The sequence below is a fragment of the Tachyglossus aculeatus genome, unplaced genomic scaffold (assembly GCF_015852505.1).
Source record: "Tachyglossus aculeatus isolate mTacAcu1 unplaced genomic scaffold, mTacAcu1.pri SUPER_30, whole genome shotgun sequence".
NCBI lineage: Eukaryota > Metazoa > Chordata > Mammalia > Monotremata > Tachyglossidae > Tachyglossus > Tachyglossus aculeatus.
In genome coordinates, this window is record NW_024044837.1 from 5,804,439 (window position 1) to 5,823,516 (window position 19,078).

At 45.7% G+C, this 19,078-nt stretch overlaps 1 protein-coding gene across 1 annotated transcript; it reads left to right on the forward strand.

The window, feature by feature from the left end:
- The first annotated feature begins 1,664 nt into the window (after positions 1–1,664).
- LOC119921821 (olfactory receptor 14K1-like) lies at positions 1,665–4,066 on the forward strand. Its single transcript, XM_038741845.1, has 6 exons — positions 1,665–1,670; positions 2,752–2,845; positions 2,956–3,086; positions 3,179–3,344; positions 3,679–3,872; positions 4,013–4,066. Exons 1-6 carry the CDS (start codon positions 1,665–1,667, stop codon positions 4,064–4,066), a joined length of 645 nt encoding a protein of 214 aa, XP_038597773.1.
- The last annotated feature ends 15,012 nt before the right edge of the window (positions 4,067–19,078 follow it).

The following is a 19,078-nucleotide window of genomic DNA, read 5'->3' on the forward strand; positions in this document are numbered from 1 at the left end:
TAAGCCCAGAATAAGTGGATCAAAGTTGGAATTTATCCTATTCTTTCATGTTACTTCCCTGAGAAGAGATGACCCATTCCAGCTAGTACCCCCTCCGCGGCCAGATGAAGGGGTGTGGGTCTTTTTGAGTGAGGGAAGCCCAGCCACCATTCAGATGTCAGTATAATGAGCCAAGGTCTGGGACCCAGAAGACCACACCCCCACCCCATCTCCGCCACTGGCTTGCTGTGTGATCTCTGGAAAGCCGCTTAATCTCGCTGTGCTCCAGTTTCCTCATCTGCTAAGTGCTTAGTACAGTGTCTAATATCCGGTAAGTGCTCAATAAATACTATCGACTGATTGAATGTGGGTAGGGAACGTGTCTACCAACTCTATTGTATTGTATTCTTCCAGCCACTAAGTTCAGTGCTCTGCACACCGTAAGCACTCAGTAAATACCATTGACTGATTAATTGTTTGAACGTGGACAGGGAGGTTTTCTGCCAACCATGTTGTATTGTACTCTCCCAAGTGCATAGTACAGTGTTCTGCACTATAAATGCTCAATATCTATCACTGATTGATTAATGTTGCCTTCTGGTTTGAGACAAGTTAAGGCCTAAGGAAGAAGTCATAATTGAGTGTTGGCCTATGGTAAGCATAAGACCTGTATTGGCACATTCCCTGCCCACAAAGAGCTTAGACTCTGATCAATCCATCAATCAATGATGTTTCCTGAGCGCTGACTGGGTGCAGAGCACTGTTCTAAGCACTTGGGAGAATGTAATAGCGCAGAAATGCAAAGCTTGTTCCCTGTTCACAGGCTTACAGTCAAAAGGGGAAGACAAACATTAATAAAAATAAAGTAAAGGGGAGATAGACATAGAGGTATGTTCAGCAGAGCAATCTAGAGAGGTGGCTGTGTAGTGGAGTAAAACAATATACATGCCTAGGAGGAGTATCAGTCGGTCTATGATGGGTAGAGATGGTGGATGGGTTTGTCTGCCTGAGAGTTAACTGGGAAAAACTCGTTGGAGGAGACGGGCTCTTGTGTGGTAATTGGAACGTGGAAGGGTTGTGGTCTGTCAGGAGGAGCAGCATGGTGGTGGGGATAAGCCACAAGTAGGGGAGTCAGAAGGTCATGGCTCCTAATCACAGCTCTGATACTTGTCTGCTGTGTGACCTTGGGCAAGTCACTTAAACTTCTCTGGGCCTTCAGTTACCTCATCTGGAAAATGGAGGTTGAGACTGTGAGCCCCGCGTGGGACCAACCCGATTTGCCTGTATCTGCCCCATAGTAAGCGCTTAGCACATAACGTAATTATTATTTGAAGGCGTTGGAGTTCTAAACTGGGGGAACAGCTCGAGAGAGGGGAGAGACATCGGAGTAATAATAGTAATAATAATGATTGCATTTATTAAGTGCTTACTATACGCAAATCACTGTCCTAAGCGCTGGGGAGGTTACAAGGTGATCAGGTTGCCCACGGGGTGCTCTCAGTCTTAATCCCCATTTTCTGTATGAGGTAACTGAGTCCCAGAGAAGTTAAGTGACTTGTCCAAAGTCACACAGCTGACAATTGGTTTAGCTGGAATTTGAACCCATGACCTCTGACTCCAAAGCCCGTTGTCTTTCCACTGAGCCACGCTGCTTCTTGTGTAATGAGTAATGAGAGTCTCGAGTAATGAGAGTGAGGCAGAACTAGAAGATTTGCCAGGGTTGAATGAAAAGAATATGTTGGGAATAGAAGGGGAGGCAAATAGATATGAAAGGTAAAGGAGTTATTGAATAGGCATAAAAGGATAGGAAGGGATTTGACTAGTTCATAATGATAATAATAATGATAATAATGGTATTTGGTAAGCATTTACTACGTGGTAAGCACTGTATTATATGTGGGGTAGATACAAGTCAATCAGGCCCCTCATGAACCTCACAGTCTAAATAGGAGGGAGAACAGGTACTGAATCCCCATTTTTCAAATGTGGGAACTGAGGCCCAGAGAAGTGAAGTGCCTTGCCCAAGGTCACACAGCAGGTATATGGCAGAGAAGGGATTAAAAGCCAGGTCCTCTGATTCCCAGGTCAGAGCTCTTTCCACTAGCCTGCGCTGCTTCTCAAATGATGTGGAATTAAGTGACTACAATCCTTGCAAATTATAATAATGATAATAACAGTAATAATGGCATTTTTGAGTGCTTACTATGTGCAAAACACTGTTCAAGCGCTGGGTGATCAAGTTGTCCCACGTGGGGCTCACAGTCTTAATCCCCATTTTACGGATGAGGTAACTGAGGCAGAGAGCAGTTGTTGACTTGCTCAAGGTCTCACAGCTGACAACTGGTGGAGCTGGGATTTGAACCCACGACCTCTGACTCCCATGCCTGTGTTCTTTCCATTGAGCTACGCTGTTTCTCTTGGAATAGACGCCTAGGAATAAGGAATAGTTTCTGTGCTGGCCTTGAAATGAGGCAGGTAAACTGAGGGAGATGAACATCTTGATTAGCTTTCAATTATCCTAGTGCTTAATACAGTGCTTGGTACGTAGTAAGAACTTAACAAGTTCCATAAAAAAGCACAAATCTGAGATTTCCCTCCAACCCAAAGATTTTCTCTTCTTCAGTGGACTTTTCTCTGGATTATTATTCTCGTCCCTATTGGAATCTACTTCTGTTTTCTAAATGTCCTCAGGCAGTCAGTGTCAATTCCCAGAAAATGTCCAATGTCACTTTAAAGACAGAATTCCTGCTGCTGGGTTTCTCGGAAGTTCAGGAGCTGCAGCTGGTCCACGCTACACTGGAGGCACAGACCAGAAATCACTTCATCGTCGCCGTCACCATCCTCGACCCGCGCCTCACACCACCATGTACTTCTTCCTCAGGCACCTGTCTGTCCTCGACCTCTGCCTCAACTCTGTCAACCTCCCCAAGTCCATCTACAACTCCCTGAGTAAAAATAATCCCATTTCCTTCCTAGACTGCATCGCTCAGCTCTTTTGGTGGATCTTGTTTGTGGGTTCTGAGTATTTCGTCCTCACGACAAACTCTTTCGACCGCTACACCGCCAACTGCCTCCCCCTGCGTCACAACATCAGTATGGACCGAGGGGCCTGTGGGAAGATGGCCGCCGCCTCATTGCTCAGCCAAGGACTGATTAGAGTCTTATTTTCAGCTTCGACCTTCTCCATGTCCTTCTGCAGGTCCAGCATTGTCCCCATTTCTTCTGTGATGCCCCCTCTCTGCGGAAGATCTCCTGCTTCGAGGACTACATTGCCATGGAAGTGAGCATGACCACAGGAGTAGCGTTAGCCATCGTCTGCTTCGTGCTCATCGCCATCTCATACATCCCTCCATCCCCACCGTCTTGCCTCCTTCCCTTCCCCACAGCACCTGTATATATGTATATATTTTGTACATATTTATTACTCTATTTATTTATTTATTTTACTTGTACATATCTATTCTATTTATTTTATTTCGTTAATATGTTTGGTTTTGTTCTCTGTCTCCCCCTTCTAGACTGTGAGCCCACTGTTGGGTAGGGACTGTCTCTATATGTTGCCAACTTGTACTTCCCAAGCGCTTAGTACAGTGCTCTGCGCACAGTAAGCGCTCAATAAATGTGATTGATTGATTGATTGATTGATCCGCATTTTCTGGGCCATGCTGAGGTAGACGGCCACCGAGGGCCGGGCCATAGCCTTCTCCACCTGCCTCCCTCAACTCTCTGTCATCACTGTTTTTTTCTCTACCCGGACTTTCGCCTACCTGAAACTGCCTTCGGACTCCCCGTCAATGCTGGAACTGCTGGCGTCCGTGTTGTACACCGTCGTGCCCCCCGCCGTCAACCCCCACATCTACAGCCTGAAGAATAAAGGTATGAAATCTGCCCTGGTGAGGATCCTAATGGGTTCACTCTCCCAGCTCCCTCTCTGGCATAAAATATCTGTTTCTCCGTGCCAATGATCCCAGCCGCTGTCAGAGGGATTGTCCAATGATTTGTCCAGATTTAAAGCCAACCTTCGGGTCTAAAGACTGAGTCCCGACAGCTGTGGCTGAGAAGGCCCTTCTTCATGTTCAAGATTTAGAGATCTTCTCTTGATCCCGCATGGGAGAAATGCAAGGTATCCATGTGGATTGTAAACTCCATGTGAGCAGGGAACATGTCAACCAACTTTGTTGTATTGTACTCTCCCAAGCACTTAGTACCATGCTCTGCAGATAGTAAGTACTCAATAAATATCACTGATTGATCAATTGTTTTGTACTGTGCTCCACACAGAGTAATTGCTTAATAAATACCATTGACGGATGGTCTGATTGATTGATTAATATCTGTATCCTCCTCTAGACTTGTAAGTATACTCCTCTAGACTTGTAAACTCACTGAGGGCAGGGAATGTGACTACCAACTCAGTTATATTGTACTTTCACAAGTGCTTACTACAGTGCTCTGAACATCATAAGCACTCAATAGATACCACTGATTGATCGATTGCTTTGTACAGTGCTCCACACAGAGTAAGTGCTCGATAAATACCATTGATAAATTGCCTTACTGATTAATATCTGTATCTTCCTTTAGATTGTAAGCTCAATGTGGGCAGGGAATGTGTCTGCCAACTCAGTTATACTGTACTCTCCCAAGCACCTACTACAGAGCACTGTGGATGGAAAGTGTTCAATAAATACCATTGATTTAGTGATCGATTGATTAATGTCTCTATCCCCCTCTTGCCTGTAAACTCATTGAGGACAGAAAACCTGTCTACCTGCTCTGTATTACTGTACAATCCCAGACACTTAGTACAGCGCTCTGCACAAAGTAATCGCTCAACAAAGACCATGGATGAAATGACTGATTATTTGATGAGCTGGGGTGAGCGGGGACAGAGAAATGGGGTATAGAAGAGGGTACCAAGACCTGACACACAGTTGCTATTTCCCCAATTCCTGGAAATCTGCCCCAGGTTACTCACTACAGTTCAACTGTATAAGATGAAGTTACCTTTCCTCCCGATATATGCTTTTACACTCCCCATTCTTACCTACACATAGATTAACAATTTATATTCGGTTACTAATGGATCTACTTCATCTTGGCATTGGTAACCCTCCTTGTAAAATTCTTACGTTCGCTGATGAGAATCACTGGTGTCTACTCTCTTCACTAAATTGTGAACTCCCTGAGGTCAGAATGTGCATGTCTTCCTTTTTTAGGAATTTGTTAAGTGCTTAGTATGTTCCAGGTGTAGTACTAAGTGCTAGAATAGATACAAGATGATCAGTCAGTCAGTTGGTCAGTTGCATTTATTAAGTGCCTATTGTATGCAGAACACTGTACTAGGTGCTTAGGAGAGTACAGTAATACAATATAAAGACGTATTCCCTGACCACAGCGAGGTTTCAGGCTAGAAGGGAAGACGGGCGTTAATGTAAATAAATACTGGATATGGGTATAAGTGCTATGGAGCTGGATGAAAGAAGGGAGCAAATCATGATGACACAGAAGGGAGTGGGAGAAAAGGAAATCAGAGCTTATTCAGGGAAAGCGTTTTATTGGAGCTGTGCCTTAAATAAGGCTTTGAAGGTGGGGGCGTGATCATCTAACTGATATGAAGACGAAGGGTACTGCAGCTCAGAGACAGGATGTGGGTGACAGGTCGGCAGTGAGATAGACTAAATCGCCATACAGTGGGTAGGTTAGCACTAGAAGAGTGGGGTGTGCAGGCTGGGTTGCAGCAGTGAGGTGAAGTAGGAGGGGGCAAGCTGATTGAGTCCTTTAAAACCAATGATAAGGAGTTCTGCTTGATGTGGAGGTGGATTGGAAACCACCGGAGGTTCCTGATGAGGGGGAAACATGATCTGAACGTTTTTTAGTAAAATGATCCGGACAGCAGAGTGAAGTATGGACTGGAATGCAGAGAGACAGGAGACAGGGAGTTCAGCAAGGAGGCTGTCCCACCTAAACAAGGTGGGACAGGATAAGACATTGGATTAATGTGGTAGCTGGATGGAAAGGGAAGGAAATTGTTTTATGTACTTCAATATTTAAATACGAAGTTAATCAAATTGAAGTACAACAGAAGGACAAGATATATTCTTTGCAAATAAGGCGCTTACACTTTACCAAAATTTTACAGGTGCTTGTGAATGCCTGAGTTCTACAATGACAGCTGGGAATACGAAATTCAATTAGAAAATCCCCCTGGATGAATTTGGTTTCCAAGAGGATTTGAAATTGGGGAGAAATGAGGCTTGGCAGGTTTGAAGGAGGGAGGGTGCATCAGGCAGGAGGAAGGGTACAACCCAAGTGTTGTAGGCAGGGAAGTTCAAAACGAGACACGGTAAGAAAATCTGGAGGGATTGGGGAGTGTGAGCTGGGGTGTAGTGGGAGAAGAGAATGGGTAGGTAAGAGAGAGAAAGCTGATTTAAGATGGTCCACGGTCTTGGCCTGATATATCTCCGATCTCCAGAGTTGAAACAGAGACCAATTATTAATCATGAAAACGGAATGATGATGAGTCCATTGATGTTGTTCTAGGAAGGAGTCCCAGAGTGGGAACCACGAGTGACTGGCAATTATTTCGGTTGTAAGGGCTGAGACAACAAAGAGCCCACGATCCCGGCCTTCTGCGATTCCCGGACAGTAAACTCTCTCCGCAAAGCTCCGGGCCCCTCCTCCCATAGAGAAGCCCCCAGATAATAACCCGGCCGTTCTCTGAGGGGACGGCGCAGACATTCTGACAGCCCCCTCTACTCACCCAGACCTTTCTCTCACCCCACCAGCATCCAGGACCGATGAGGTGAAGTGAGCCTCTCTCTCAGCAGAGGTCGATGCTCCCCAGCCCAGGACAGTCCCAGTGATTCTGGAGAGGAGCAGGTGAAGGTGGGGGGAAGGGAAGGGAAATTTCAATATAAATCCAGGATATAACAGGAATTTTCCTGTTCTTTCTTAATTATAATAATTGTGGTATTTGTTAAGCGATTACCACGTGCCAACACCATACTCAGTGCTGGAGTAGATATGATATAATCAGATTGGACACTGTACCTGTCCCACATGGGACTCACTGTCTTAAACCCCATTTTACAGATGTGGAAACCGAGGAACAGAAAAGGTAAGTGACGTGCCCGAGATCGCCCAACAGGTAGGTGGCAGAGACGGGATTAAGACCAAGGTTCCCTAAACTCCAAGGACCATCCTCTTTCCACTAGGCTATGCTGCTACTCCAATTATATAGAATTATGTGACTAAAATCCTTGCAGATGTTTGCAAATGGCTTAAACTTATAGGAGTCAGGAATGGTTTCAGTGCCGTCCTAAACCAAGGCAGGTTGATTGGAGGAGATGAACAATCTGATTAGTGTTTCGTACAGTGACTGGAACTCAGTGAGCATGAAAAAGTACCATAAATTACCCCTGAGATTCCCTCGAACCCAAAGGTTTTCTACTCTTCTGTGCACTTTTCTCAGTAATATTATTCTCATCCGTATCTTTTCTAAATGCCATTAGGCAGTCAATGTCATTTCCCAGAAAACGACCAATGTCACCTTGAAGACAGAGTTCCTCCTGCTGGGATTCTCGGAGGTCCGAGAGCTACAGCTGGTCCAGGCCGCGCTGTTCCTCCAGCTCTACATGGCGGCCCTGACGGGAATTTCCTCATTGTCGCCATCACCACCCTCAACTAGTGTCTCCACACCCCCATGTACTTCTTCCTCAGGAACATAACTTTCCGCGACCTCTCGGCAGCCTCATCTCCGTTATCGTTCCCCAGTCCATCCACAACTCCCTGACCGACCGTAGATACATGTCTTTCCTGGGCTGTGCTGCCCAGGTCTTCTCGGTGGTTCGGTTTGGCGGTACAGAGATGTTCATCATCACGGCTATGCCTTAAGACCGCTACGACGCGATCTGCTGTCTCCTTGGCTATGAGGTCGTCATGAACCAAGGGCCCTGTGGGAAGATGGCCGCCGCTTCCTGGCTCACCGGGAGTCTGTTTGGGATCTTGATTTCGGCTTCGACCTTCTCCCTGTTCTTCTGCGGGTCCCACGTCATCCCGCAGTTCTTCTGTGACGTCCTCTGCTGAAGATCACCTGCTCCGAGAAGCACATCGCCATTGACGCGACTGTAATTTCGGGGAAGGCTTAGCTGTCGCCTGCTTCATGTCCATCGTCGTCTCGTATGCACGCATCTTCCGGGCTGTGCTGAAGATGCCGGCAATGGAGGGCCGGGCCAAAGCCTTCTCCACCTGCCTGCCTCACCTCGTCGTCGTCACTGTTTTCTTCTCTGCGGGTGTATCTGTCTACAACAAGCCGCCCTCAGACTCCTCCTTGATTGTGGACCTGCTGGTGTCCGTGTTCAACACGGTAGTACCCCCGGCCCTGAACCCCATCATCTACAGCCTGAGGAACTGGGACATGAACACAGCCATGGGCAGGATCCTAAAAAGGTCACTCATCCAGCCTCTATTCTGAGACACAATGTCTCCTTCCTTGGGGAAATAATCTCACACCACCACTTAACCAAGGAATTGTTCTTGGACCTAACCAGATACTTAGCAGTCCTACTGGGTTCACAGAAAATTCTGGACTTTGATGAATTGTCAGCCTGGGAAGAAGGCGGCTATGACTGAAATAGTACTTACAGTCCGGTTTTAGGGAGGCATCAAGGCCTAAAGGGGCTTGAAGGGGAGTCCCTGTAGACTGTAAGATCATTGTTGGTAGGGAATTGTTTAACAACTATGGTAAACTGAACTCTCCCAAGTACAGTAAATCCAGTTTGGGGGCCGTTCTAACCCCTGCTCTGCCACTTGTCTTCTGTGTGACCGTGGTCTAGCCACTTAACTTCTCCGTGCCTCAGTTACCTTATCTGTAAAATGGGGATTAAGACTGTGAACCCCACGTGGGAGAACCTGATTACCGTGCGTCTACCCCATTGTGTTTAGAATAGTGCTTGGCACGTAGTAAGTGCTTAACAAATACTATATCTTTAAAATTTTATCATGGCCAAAAGGAATGGGAATCACTCTAGACTGTAAGTTCATGGTGGGCAGGGAACGTGTCTACCAACTTTGTTAAACTGAACTTTTCCAAGTGCCTAGTACAGTGCTGGCCCCAGAGTAAGTGCTCAATAAATGTGATTGATTGATTGATTGAGATTTGAGTTCTGTTGCCAGCTCTGCTACTGGTCTGCTAAGTGACCTAGGGGCAGTGACATAGTATCCCTAAAATCTCTCTTTCCCTTGCACTCTGAGCCACTATGAAACAGGAATTGTGTCTGTACTGATTCTTTTGTTTCTACTCCAGCAAGTAGAACAATTTAGGCACACAATCTCTTAATAAATACAATAATGGTATTATTAGCAATGACTATGAAAATATAATGATATGCTCCTTAGCATGACTCTAGGGGTGGGCATGAAAGTTGGAAAATGGGAAGTGTATGGGAGAATGGAATAAAGGATGACAGCAACTCCATCTGTGTTGTCAAATCCATCCTCTCTCATCAATACATTTTTCCTTCTTTCCATCCGTCCATTCTTCCAACTATTCATCTATCCATCCATCCGTCCATCCAGAGCACTGGCTTGGAAGTCAGAGGTCGCGTGTTCTAATCCCAGTTCCTCTACCTGAACGGCCTGTGACCTGGGGCAAGTCACTTGACTTCTCTGTGCCTCAGTTCCCTCATCTGTAAAATGGGGATTGAGACTGTGAGCACCATGTGGGACAGGGACTGTGTCCAACCTGATTACCTTGTATGTACTTCGGAACTTAGAACAGTGCTTGGCACAGAGTTAAGCGCTTAACGAAGACCACAATTATTACTATTATTGTTATCAATGGTATTTATTCACCACATCCTGGGTGCAAAGCAGTGTAGTAAGCTCTCTGGAGAGGTGATAAAAGATAAAATTGCATTGTTGGTGCTCTCCAGGAGATTATGATCCAATGGGGGAGATAGACATACAGTACATTACCTAGAGGAGGAAGGAGAGAAGGGAAAGATGAAAAAGAGGATGAACACTTGATTCAGGCGTACAGTTCATATAGTCATTATGAATAGCGCTTCAGTGGATTTGCAATCAGGACAAATCAGAAGAAGCAGCATAGCCTAAAGGGTAGAGCACGGGCCTGGGATTCAAATGCATATGGGTTCTGATCCCAGTTATACCACATGTCTGCTGTTTGACCTTGGGCAGGGTCCTTTAACTTCTCTGTGCCTCAGTTCCCTTATCTGTAAAACGGGGTTTGAGATGTAAGCTCATTGGGGAACGTGGACTCTGTCCAATCTGATTAGCTTGTATCTACTCCAAAACTTAGTATGCTGCCTGATACATAGTAAGAGCCTCACAAAGGCCATAAGAAAAAGTTATAATTGACTGATTAACTGACAGATTGAGTGTCTCAGGTTTTGAATTAGACAAAGGTGATACCAATTACAGTGGCTAAAAACTGTCGTTGAAAACAGGAATCTTTGGGACGCTGGAATACGGATGCTGCTGTTTTTACGGGAATCCCAGGGGCCGGCACCATCGCTGATGCTGCAGAGACCGGGCCTTGTATCCCAGGATCCTCAGAAACCACGTGACCATATCGTGCCTGGCTTGCCCAGGCCACGAGGTGCCTCAGCAAGGTGCCCAGCCATCCTTTAGGGATCTCCCTCAGAGCAGCTCCTGATTTATCTACAGGGACAGGGCCCCATCTGGAGAGTTTTTCGAGGTCTGAGGGAGAGCATAGGGGGATCGAGAGCTCCTCTTTGTTCCTTCCTGGCTGACCGAACCCAGGTGTCTGGGGGAAACGAGGGGACCAGCCCAGCCCTGCAGAGGTCATTGACCTCAAGCCCCACGCTGCCCCGGTGAGAGTGACTGGGAGTGAGTGGGATGGAGGGGCGGGGAAGGGGACCAAGATGAGGATGGAAGAGATGGAGCAGTCTGGGCCTAAATTGGGGTTCGGAACAAGGCTTCGGCCACTAGTGGGGGAGGTGGACTTGTAGGAGGAGAGGTGTTTTCCAGTTCAGTAACCCTCAACCATTACACACGTCCCCTCCTTCCTCCACAAACCTCACTACCATGCCAACCACCAGCCGGGATACGGTGCTTCAGCACAGTCAGCACTATGGACAGTCACCTCGGCCTTCAGTGGGTCCCAGAATGTCTTGCAGAGGGTAAATGACAAGTAGGGCTGAGAGAGTGTGACTAGCTTTGCACAGCCACGAGCACCATCAGAAATTCCTCTTTGTGAGAGTTATTCCCAATTGTTGGAAGGAGACAAATAGTAGGAAAGGTTGTAATCCCTGCCTTCAGGAACTTTCCAGTCTACCGGGATAGGTTGATACAATATAATTTACTATCAGTCAATCAATCTTGAATCATATTTATTGAGCGCTTACTGTGTGCACTAAACTCTTGGGAGAGTAATAATAATAATAATAATAGTAATAATAATAATTTAAGAAGAAGAAGAATTATTGATAATAATAACATCAGTACTTGTTAAGCTCTTACTCTGCCCTAAACAATGTCCTACGAGCTGGGGTAGATACAAGTTAAGCAGGTTGGATGCAGTCGTTGTTCTACATGGGGCTCCATCCTCCGCCCCCGCCTCCACCCTACAGGGGACCCTTCCTCCCTCCCTCCATCCCAGCAGCCCAAGAGCCACCAGAAGCATTATCTATCGCTCTGAAACCTGGCTCTCCCAGGCTAGATCGAGCTCGGTGGAAATTAACAACCAAGCGTTGCCCATTTCAGGGAGTCTCTTGTGGACTCGTTTAAAGTGCAACGCGTGGAGCGCTTCAGAATGTTAATAATTAGACGCAAGAGGGTGGACTTCCTAACGAGGTCTCAGGGACCTACCAGCTAGACGGAGTATTCGGCAGAGGCTGCCCGGGGCTGAGGGAAAAGAAAAAAAAATACAGCAGCTACCTGAAAAGTTTAGTCCCAGGTCCCTAGAGAGAAATCAAGTCACGTGGAGGCCCGGTTCTCACACAGTGAGGAGGGAGAGGAGGGGGAGATGAACAGCGGATGTGAAAGAATGCTGGACTTTATCCTGATACATTCTCGGGCCTGCTTCCTGCCTGCCCCTCCAAATTCCTCAGATCGCTGGACCCTGTCAGCACCCGTGGGCCAGCAGGAGGGATTTTATTTTCTCCTAGAGGGGATCCCCCCAGCTCACAACCCGAATGAGAGGTGGAGGAGGAACTTGAGAAACAGTGTGGCTTAGTGGCTAAAGCCCGGGCCCGAGAGTCGGAAGGACCTGCGTTCTAATTCCACCTCCTCCTCTTGTCTGTTGTGTGACCTTGGGCAAGTCACAGCTCTGTGCCTCAGTCCCCTCATCTATAAAATGGGGCTTAAGACCGGGCTCAACCTAATTAGCCTGTATCTACCTCAGTGCTTAGTACAGTGCCTGGTACATAGTAAGTGCTTAACAGTGACTACCAACTCTGTTTTGCTGTAGTCTCCCAAGTGTTTAGTCCCCTGCTCTGCACACAGTAAGCACTCAATACATTCCATTGATTGATTGTTTGACTGATTATCCTTTGTGATACTGTCATATTTTACTTTACCAATCCTAGCCTAGTTCAGGACTGAAAGACATGAGATATGGGTTCGATAACTGGGACTGCTATTTTTGGCTGTGTGGCTTTTGGAAAGCCCCTTAACTTCTCTGTGCCTCCGTTTCCTCATTGGTAAAATGGGGATACAATACCCGTTTTCCATCCCTCTTATAATATTAGTCCAAGGACTGTGTCCAATCAGTTTATCTTGTATCCATCTCAGCACTTATATAATAATAATAATATGTTCGATTCACCAGATTTGAATACTATTGTGGCATTTGTTGAGCAAGCACTGGAATGGATAAAGTCCAATCGTGACTTCGTGGAAATAGCTTGGGCTTGGGAGTCAGAGAACGTGGGTTCTAATCCCGGCTCTGCCACTTCTCAGCTGTGTAATTTTGGGCAAGTCACTTCACTTCTCTGCGCCTCAGTTACCTCATCTGTAAAATGGGCATTAAGAGTGGGAACCCCACATGGTACAACCTGATTACCTTGTATCTATTCTAGTGCTTAGAAAATTGTTTGGCACATAGTAAGTGCTTAACAAATACCGTTATTATTATTATTATTATTATTATTATTATTATTATTATTATTATTATTATCAGATCAGATGCAGTTCCTGTCCCACATGGGGCTCATAGTCTAAGATGAAGGAAAACAGATATTTTAATGCCCATTTTATAGATTAGGAAGCAGAGTCATATAGAATTTAAGTGATTTGTCTAAGATAGCACAGCAGGGAAGTGACTCCCAGCCCTCTGACTCCCAGGTCTCTGCTCTTTCCATTAGTAACACCCTTTATCCCCACATCAATATCGATCAACCAGTCGTATTCACTGAGCGCTCACTGTGTGCTATACTAAGCACTTGGGAGAATACAACAGAATTGATAGACACATTCCCTGACCTCACTGAGCTTGTCTTCCCTCCTACTTAAACTGTCAGCCCTATGTGGGACCAGAACTGCATCCAAGCAGATTCATTTGTATCTATGAGAAGATACAAGAGCCAAGGGAAGCAGTGTGGCTTAGTGGAAAGAGCCGGGCTTCGAAGTCAGTGGTCATGGGTTCAAATCCCGGCTCCACCAATTGTCAACCGTGTGACTTTGGGCAAGTCACTTAACTTTTCTGTGCCTCATTTACCTCATCTGTAAAATGGGGATTGAGAGTGGGCCCCCCTTGGGACAACCTGATCACCTTGTAGCCTCCCCAGCACTTAGAACAGTGCTTTGCACATAGTAAACACTTAATAAATGCCATCATTATGATTATGATTATTACCCCAGTGCTTAGAACAGTGCTTGACACATGAGGAGTGCTTAATAAATTATAAATGAATAAAAATAAATAGACGATCATGCAGTCTAGAGATGCATGGAGACTCTGGATCCTTTCAGGAAAAAATGTATTTATTATGGTATATGTTTAGCACTTACTATGTGCCTGGCTCTATATGAAGCACTGGGGTAGAGTCAAGCTAATCAAGTTGGACACAGTCCCTGTCCCACATGGGGTTCACAGTCGTAATCCCCATTTTACAACTGAGGTCACAGGCAAAGGGAAGCCAAGTGACTTGTTCAAGGCAGACAGCAGACAAGCATCAAAGCCGGGCTTAAAACCCAGATCCTTCTGGCTCGCAGGCCCGGGCTCTTTCCAATAGGCCACACTGCTTCTCCTCTGTGGCCGCTAAACCCCACACCCAACACTTTTTCTGACAACCTGACAAGTGATAGAATAGCATATAGAGTTCTCACGTACCGGTCACCAACTGAGATGGGAGGGATTGAGTCGACCAATCTCGTTTGCCTCCTTTTCTACGAACGCTGAAACCCCAAGAGAAAATCTCAGATTTTCACCTCTTCTCCCTTCGACGAGAGGATGGAATGAACCGAGCCGAGGAGGGGATGGGATATTTTATCCCTCTCCTGTTGGGACGTGTTGTGGGGCGTCTTTGTATCACTATGTATACCCCATCACCGCTTTTACTAGTTGGGGTGCTTGTCTAGGGAGGGCCAAGGAGCTCAGAGACACAGTGAAACCACCTGAGACACTGCACTTCCTACCAGGTCTTTTCTAATCTCCTGGAACACCTGGAGGGTTTTTTTGTTTGTTTTTATGGAATGTGTAAAGCGGTTACTATACATCAAACGCTATTCTAAGCGCTGTTTGAACAATCCACCTAACCTGTGGTCCAGGAATTCACGTTCAGGTACATAGTAGAAGTCGTAATTGCATTCATTAAGTGTTTACTGGGTGCAGAGCACTGAACTAAGCGCTTAGTGCAGTGCTCTTCACATAATAAGAGCTCGGTTAATACGACTGAATGAATAAGACAAGCAGCGTGGCTCAGTGGAAAGAGCCTGGTCTTGGGAGTCAGAGGACGTGGGTCCTAATCCCGGCTCCGCCACTTGTTAGCTATGTGATTTTGGGCAAGTCACTTCACTTCTCTGGGCCTCAGTTACCTCATCTGGAAAATGGGGATTAAGACTATGAGCCCCACGTGGGGCAACGTGATTACCTTGTATCCCCCCAGCGCTTAGAACAGTGCTTGGCACATAGGAAGCGCTTAACAAATGTCATTATCATTATTATTATCATTATTATTATTATTGTCATAAATGATAGGAGAAAGTACACGGGTGGGGAATTAAACACAGTCCCTGTCCCTCATGCAGATTACAATCTAAAAGTAGACAGAAATCACATCTACTAACTCTGTTGCGTCGAATGCTCCCAAGCGCTTAGTACAGTGCTCTGAATCATCATCAATGGTATTTATTGAGTATCTACCACGTGGAGAGCACTGTACTAAGCACTTAATTCCGTAGTAGATACCATTGATTGATTGTTGTCCTTCATCCTAGAAGAAGATTCCACAACGATGATAAGAATATTGTAAGTGCTTAACAAATGACATAACAATGACATAACGAGTGCTTAACAAATACCATAATAATAACATAGTAAGTGCTTAACAAATGCCATAATAAGAATACAAGTGCTTAATAAATGCCATAATAATAATATAGTGAGTGCTTAAAAAATGCTGAAATAATAATATAGTGAGAGCTTAACAAATCCCATAATAATATTAACATAATGAGTGTTTAACAAATCTAATGTGATAGTGAGTGCTTAACAAATACCATAATAATAAAGTGCTTAACAAATGCCATAGTAATAATATAGTTAGTGCTTAACAAATACCATAATAAGAATAGAGTAAGTTCTTAACAAATGCCATAATAATAATATAGTGAGTTCTTAATATAGACCATAATAATAGCAGACTGCTAAACAAATATAGTAATCTAGTGAGCGCTTAATAAATACAACAACAATGACGACAATATTAATAATTATTGTAAATCTAGGCAGATAAATCTAGGTGACCCAATCTCTCCCTTCAGTTTTGCAACTTTTCTGCTTCTAGAGTTTGAACGTAACGGCCCAATGGGAATCCTAGCTTCTGTGAGCAGGCGGGATCCCCAGGGGATGAGAGAAGATGAGAGTCGTAGTCTTTTCAGGAATTCATAAAACTGGCTCCTCTGTTTCTGCAGCACGTTGTTCTGAAAGTATTGGCCACCAGTTCTGGGCTCAGATGGGAAGACCATCAAAGATCTAGAGTACTTTCTGGCGATTGTGAGTGCAGTGGCTGAGACCTGTGTAATTGTGAGAGCTAAAGAGAGAATCCATCAATCAATGGGTGCTTTATGGGTGCACTTAGTGCACTGCACTAAGAGCTTGGGAGAGCAAACAAGTACAGAGAGGGTAGACACGTTCGCGGCCCACTGCCTGTCTACTTGTTTTGTTTTTGACTGTCTACTTGTTTTGATGTCTGTTTCCCCTTTCTAGACTGTGAGCCTGTTGTTGGGTGTTGGGTAGGGATTGTCTCTGCTGCCGAACTGTACTTTCCAAGTGCTTAGTATAGTTCTCTGCCCAGAGTAAACGTTAAATAAATACGACTGAATGAAGGAATGAACGAGCTTTCAGTCTAGAATTAGAGGCAGACGTTAGTCAAAGAATCAGTGGTATTAACCAGCGCTCACTGTGTCCAGAGCACTGAACAAGCGATGGGAGGGGTCTAATATAATAGAGTTGGTGGGCATGATTCCTGCTCCACTGAGCTTACAATGTACATGGGGAGGCAGACATAAATCAATCAATCAGTGGTATTTATTGAGTGCTTGTGTGAAGAACACTGAGTTAAACAACTGGAAGAATATGATATAACAGAGTTGGTAATAATAATAATGACGATATTAGTTAAGCGTTTACTATGTGCCAAGCAGTGTTCTGTAGACCCGTTCCCTGTCCACAACGAGCTGACCATCTAGTGGAAGCAATCAAAGCTCTCTCATTTCATTCCAGACCTGATTCTAAGACCCGTGAGGAAGGTGAACTTGATTTTCCTGATTTTAAAAATAAGCTGAGGTAATGAAGAGAAGTGAAGTGGCGTGCCCAAGATCACACAGCATGCAGGCGGTGGAGCCGGGATTATGCTCTTTCTATTAGACCACGGCCAGGGTACTGTTTACAGGACACGGGATGACTAGGCTGGGGAGAAATGTTCTGGTCGAAGCAGGGACTGAGAACAGAGAGGTTTTTTATGATGATGATGGTATTTGTTGAGCGCTCACTATGTTCAAAGCACCGTTCTAAGCCCTCGGGTAGACACAAAGTCATCATTTGACTTACGTGGGGCTCCCATTCTTCATTCCCGTTTTACACATCAAGTCACCACTTTTTCCACCTTCAAAGTACAGTTTGTCACATCTCCTCCAAAAGACCTTCCCTGATTAAGCTCTTTTTTCCCTGCCTCACTCTTCCTTCTGCCCCCTCTATGTACTTGGATCTGTGACCTTTGAACATTTGATATTTGCCCCATCCCCAAACCAACAGCTCTTATGTACATATATTGAAATTACATATTATGACTCACTTATTTACCCATCTAAATTTGTCGTGCAGGGAGCAGAGAACTGAGAGACAGGGAGCAGAGTGCTGAATGGGGAATACAGAGAACTGAGGAGAATGGATCAAAGGGTTGGGGTGGAATGGTCAGAGAACACGGGAGTAGAAGCAATGGGGCAGAGAGCTGGGGTGAGGGGCAAAGAACAAAGAGCCTAAGGGCAAGGAGCATTCCTCTTCCCCTCTTTCCCCTCCCCATCCCCCCCGCCTTACCTCCTTCCCCTCCCCACACCACCTGTATATATGTTTGTACATATTTATTACTCTATTTTACTTGTACATATTTACTATTCTATTTATTTTATTTTGTTAATGTGTTTTGTTTTGTTGTCTGTCTTCCCCTTCTAGACTGTGAGCCCACTGTTGGGTAGGGACCGTCTCTATATGTTGCCAACTTGTACTTCCCAAGCGCTTAGTACAGTGCTCTGCACACAGTAAGTGCTCAATAAATACGATTGAATGAAAATGAATGAAGATATAAGGGACAGAGAACTGAGGGACAGAGAGCTGAAAAGAGGGACAGAGAGCCGAGGTGCAGAAAGATCAGGGCTAGAGAGCAGAGATCTGAGGGCTAGAGAGAAGAGAGCTGAGGGCTACAGAGCTGAGGGGCAGAGAGCAGAGAGCTGAGGGGCAGAGAGCAGAGAGCTGAGGACTAGAGAGCAGAGAACTAATAATAATAATAATAATAATAATGGCATTTGACTAGAGACCGGAGAGTTAAAGGGCAGAGAGCAGATAGCCGAGGAGCAGAGATCGTGGAGGCAGAAGGCAGAGACCACGCAGGGATGGTTGTGGGGAGGCGGTTGAGAGGGAGGGGCAGAAAGCAGAGAGTTGACTGGCGTTAGAGAGCAGAGAGATGAGGGGCAGGGAGTAACGTGCTGAGGGGAGGCAAAGGAGAATTGAGGGGCATGAATCAGAGAGTAGGGGGAAAATTGTCAGTGATCAGAGGAGCAGAGACCAGGGAAGCAAGTAGCAGAGAGGCAGAGACCCGGGGTCAGAGAGCAGAGGGGCAAAGAGCAAAAAGCTGAAGGAGAGAGAGTGGAGATCAGAGGGGCAGAGAGCTGTGGGGCAGAGAATAGAAAGTTGGAGGGCAGAGAAGAGATCTAATAATAATAATAATTATTATTATTATTATAATTATTATTATTATTATTATGGTATTCGTTGAGCGCTTTTGATGTGACATGCACTGTTCTAAGCACTGAGTAGATGCAAAGTAAACTGGTTGTCCCATGTGGGCCTCACGGTCTCAATCCACATTTTACAGATGAGGTAACTGAGGCACAGAGTAGTTGGGTGTCTTGTCAAGGCTCTCCATCACCTCGCCCCCTCCTACCTTAACTCCCTTCTCTCCTTCTACAGCCCAGCCCGCACCCTCCGCTCCTCGGCTGCTAATCTCCTCACCGTGCCTCGTTCTCATCTGTTCCACCGTCGACCCCCAGCCCACATCATCCCCCTGGCCTGGAATGCCGTCCCTCTGCACATCTGCAAGCTAGCTCTCTTCCTCCCTTCAAAGCCCTACTGAGAGCTCACCTCCTCCAGGAGGCCTTCCCAGACTGTTCCCCCTAA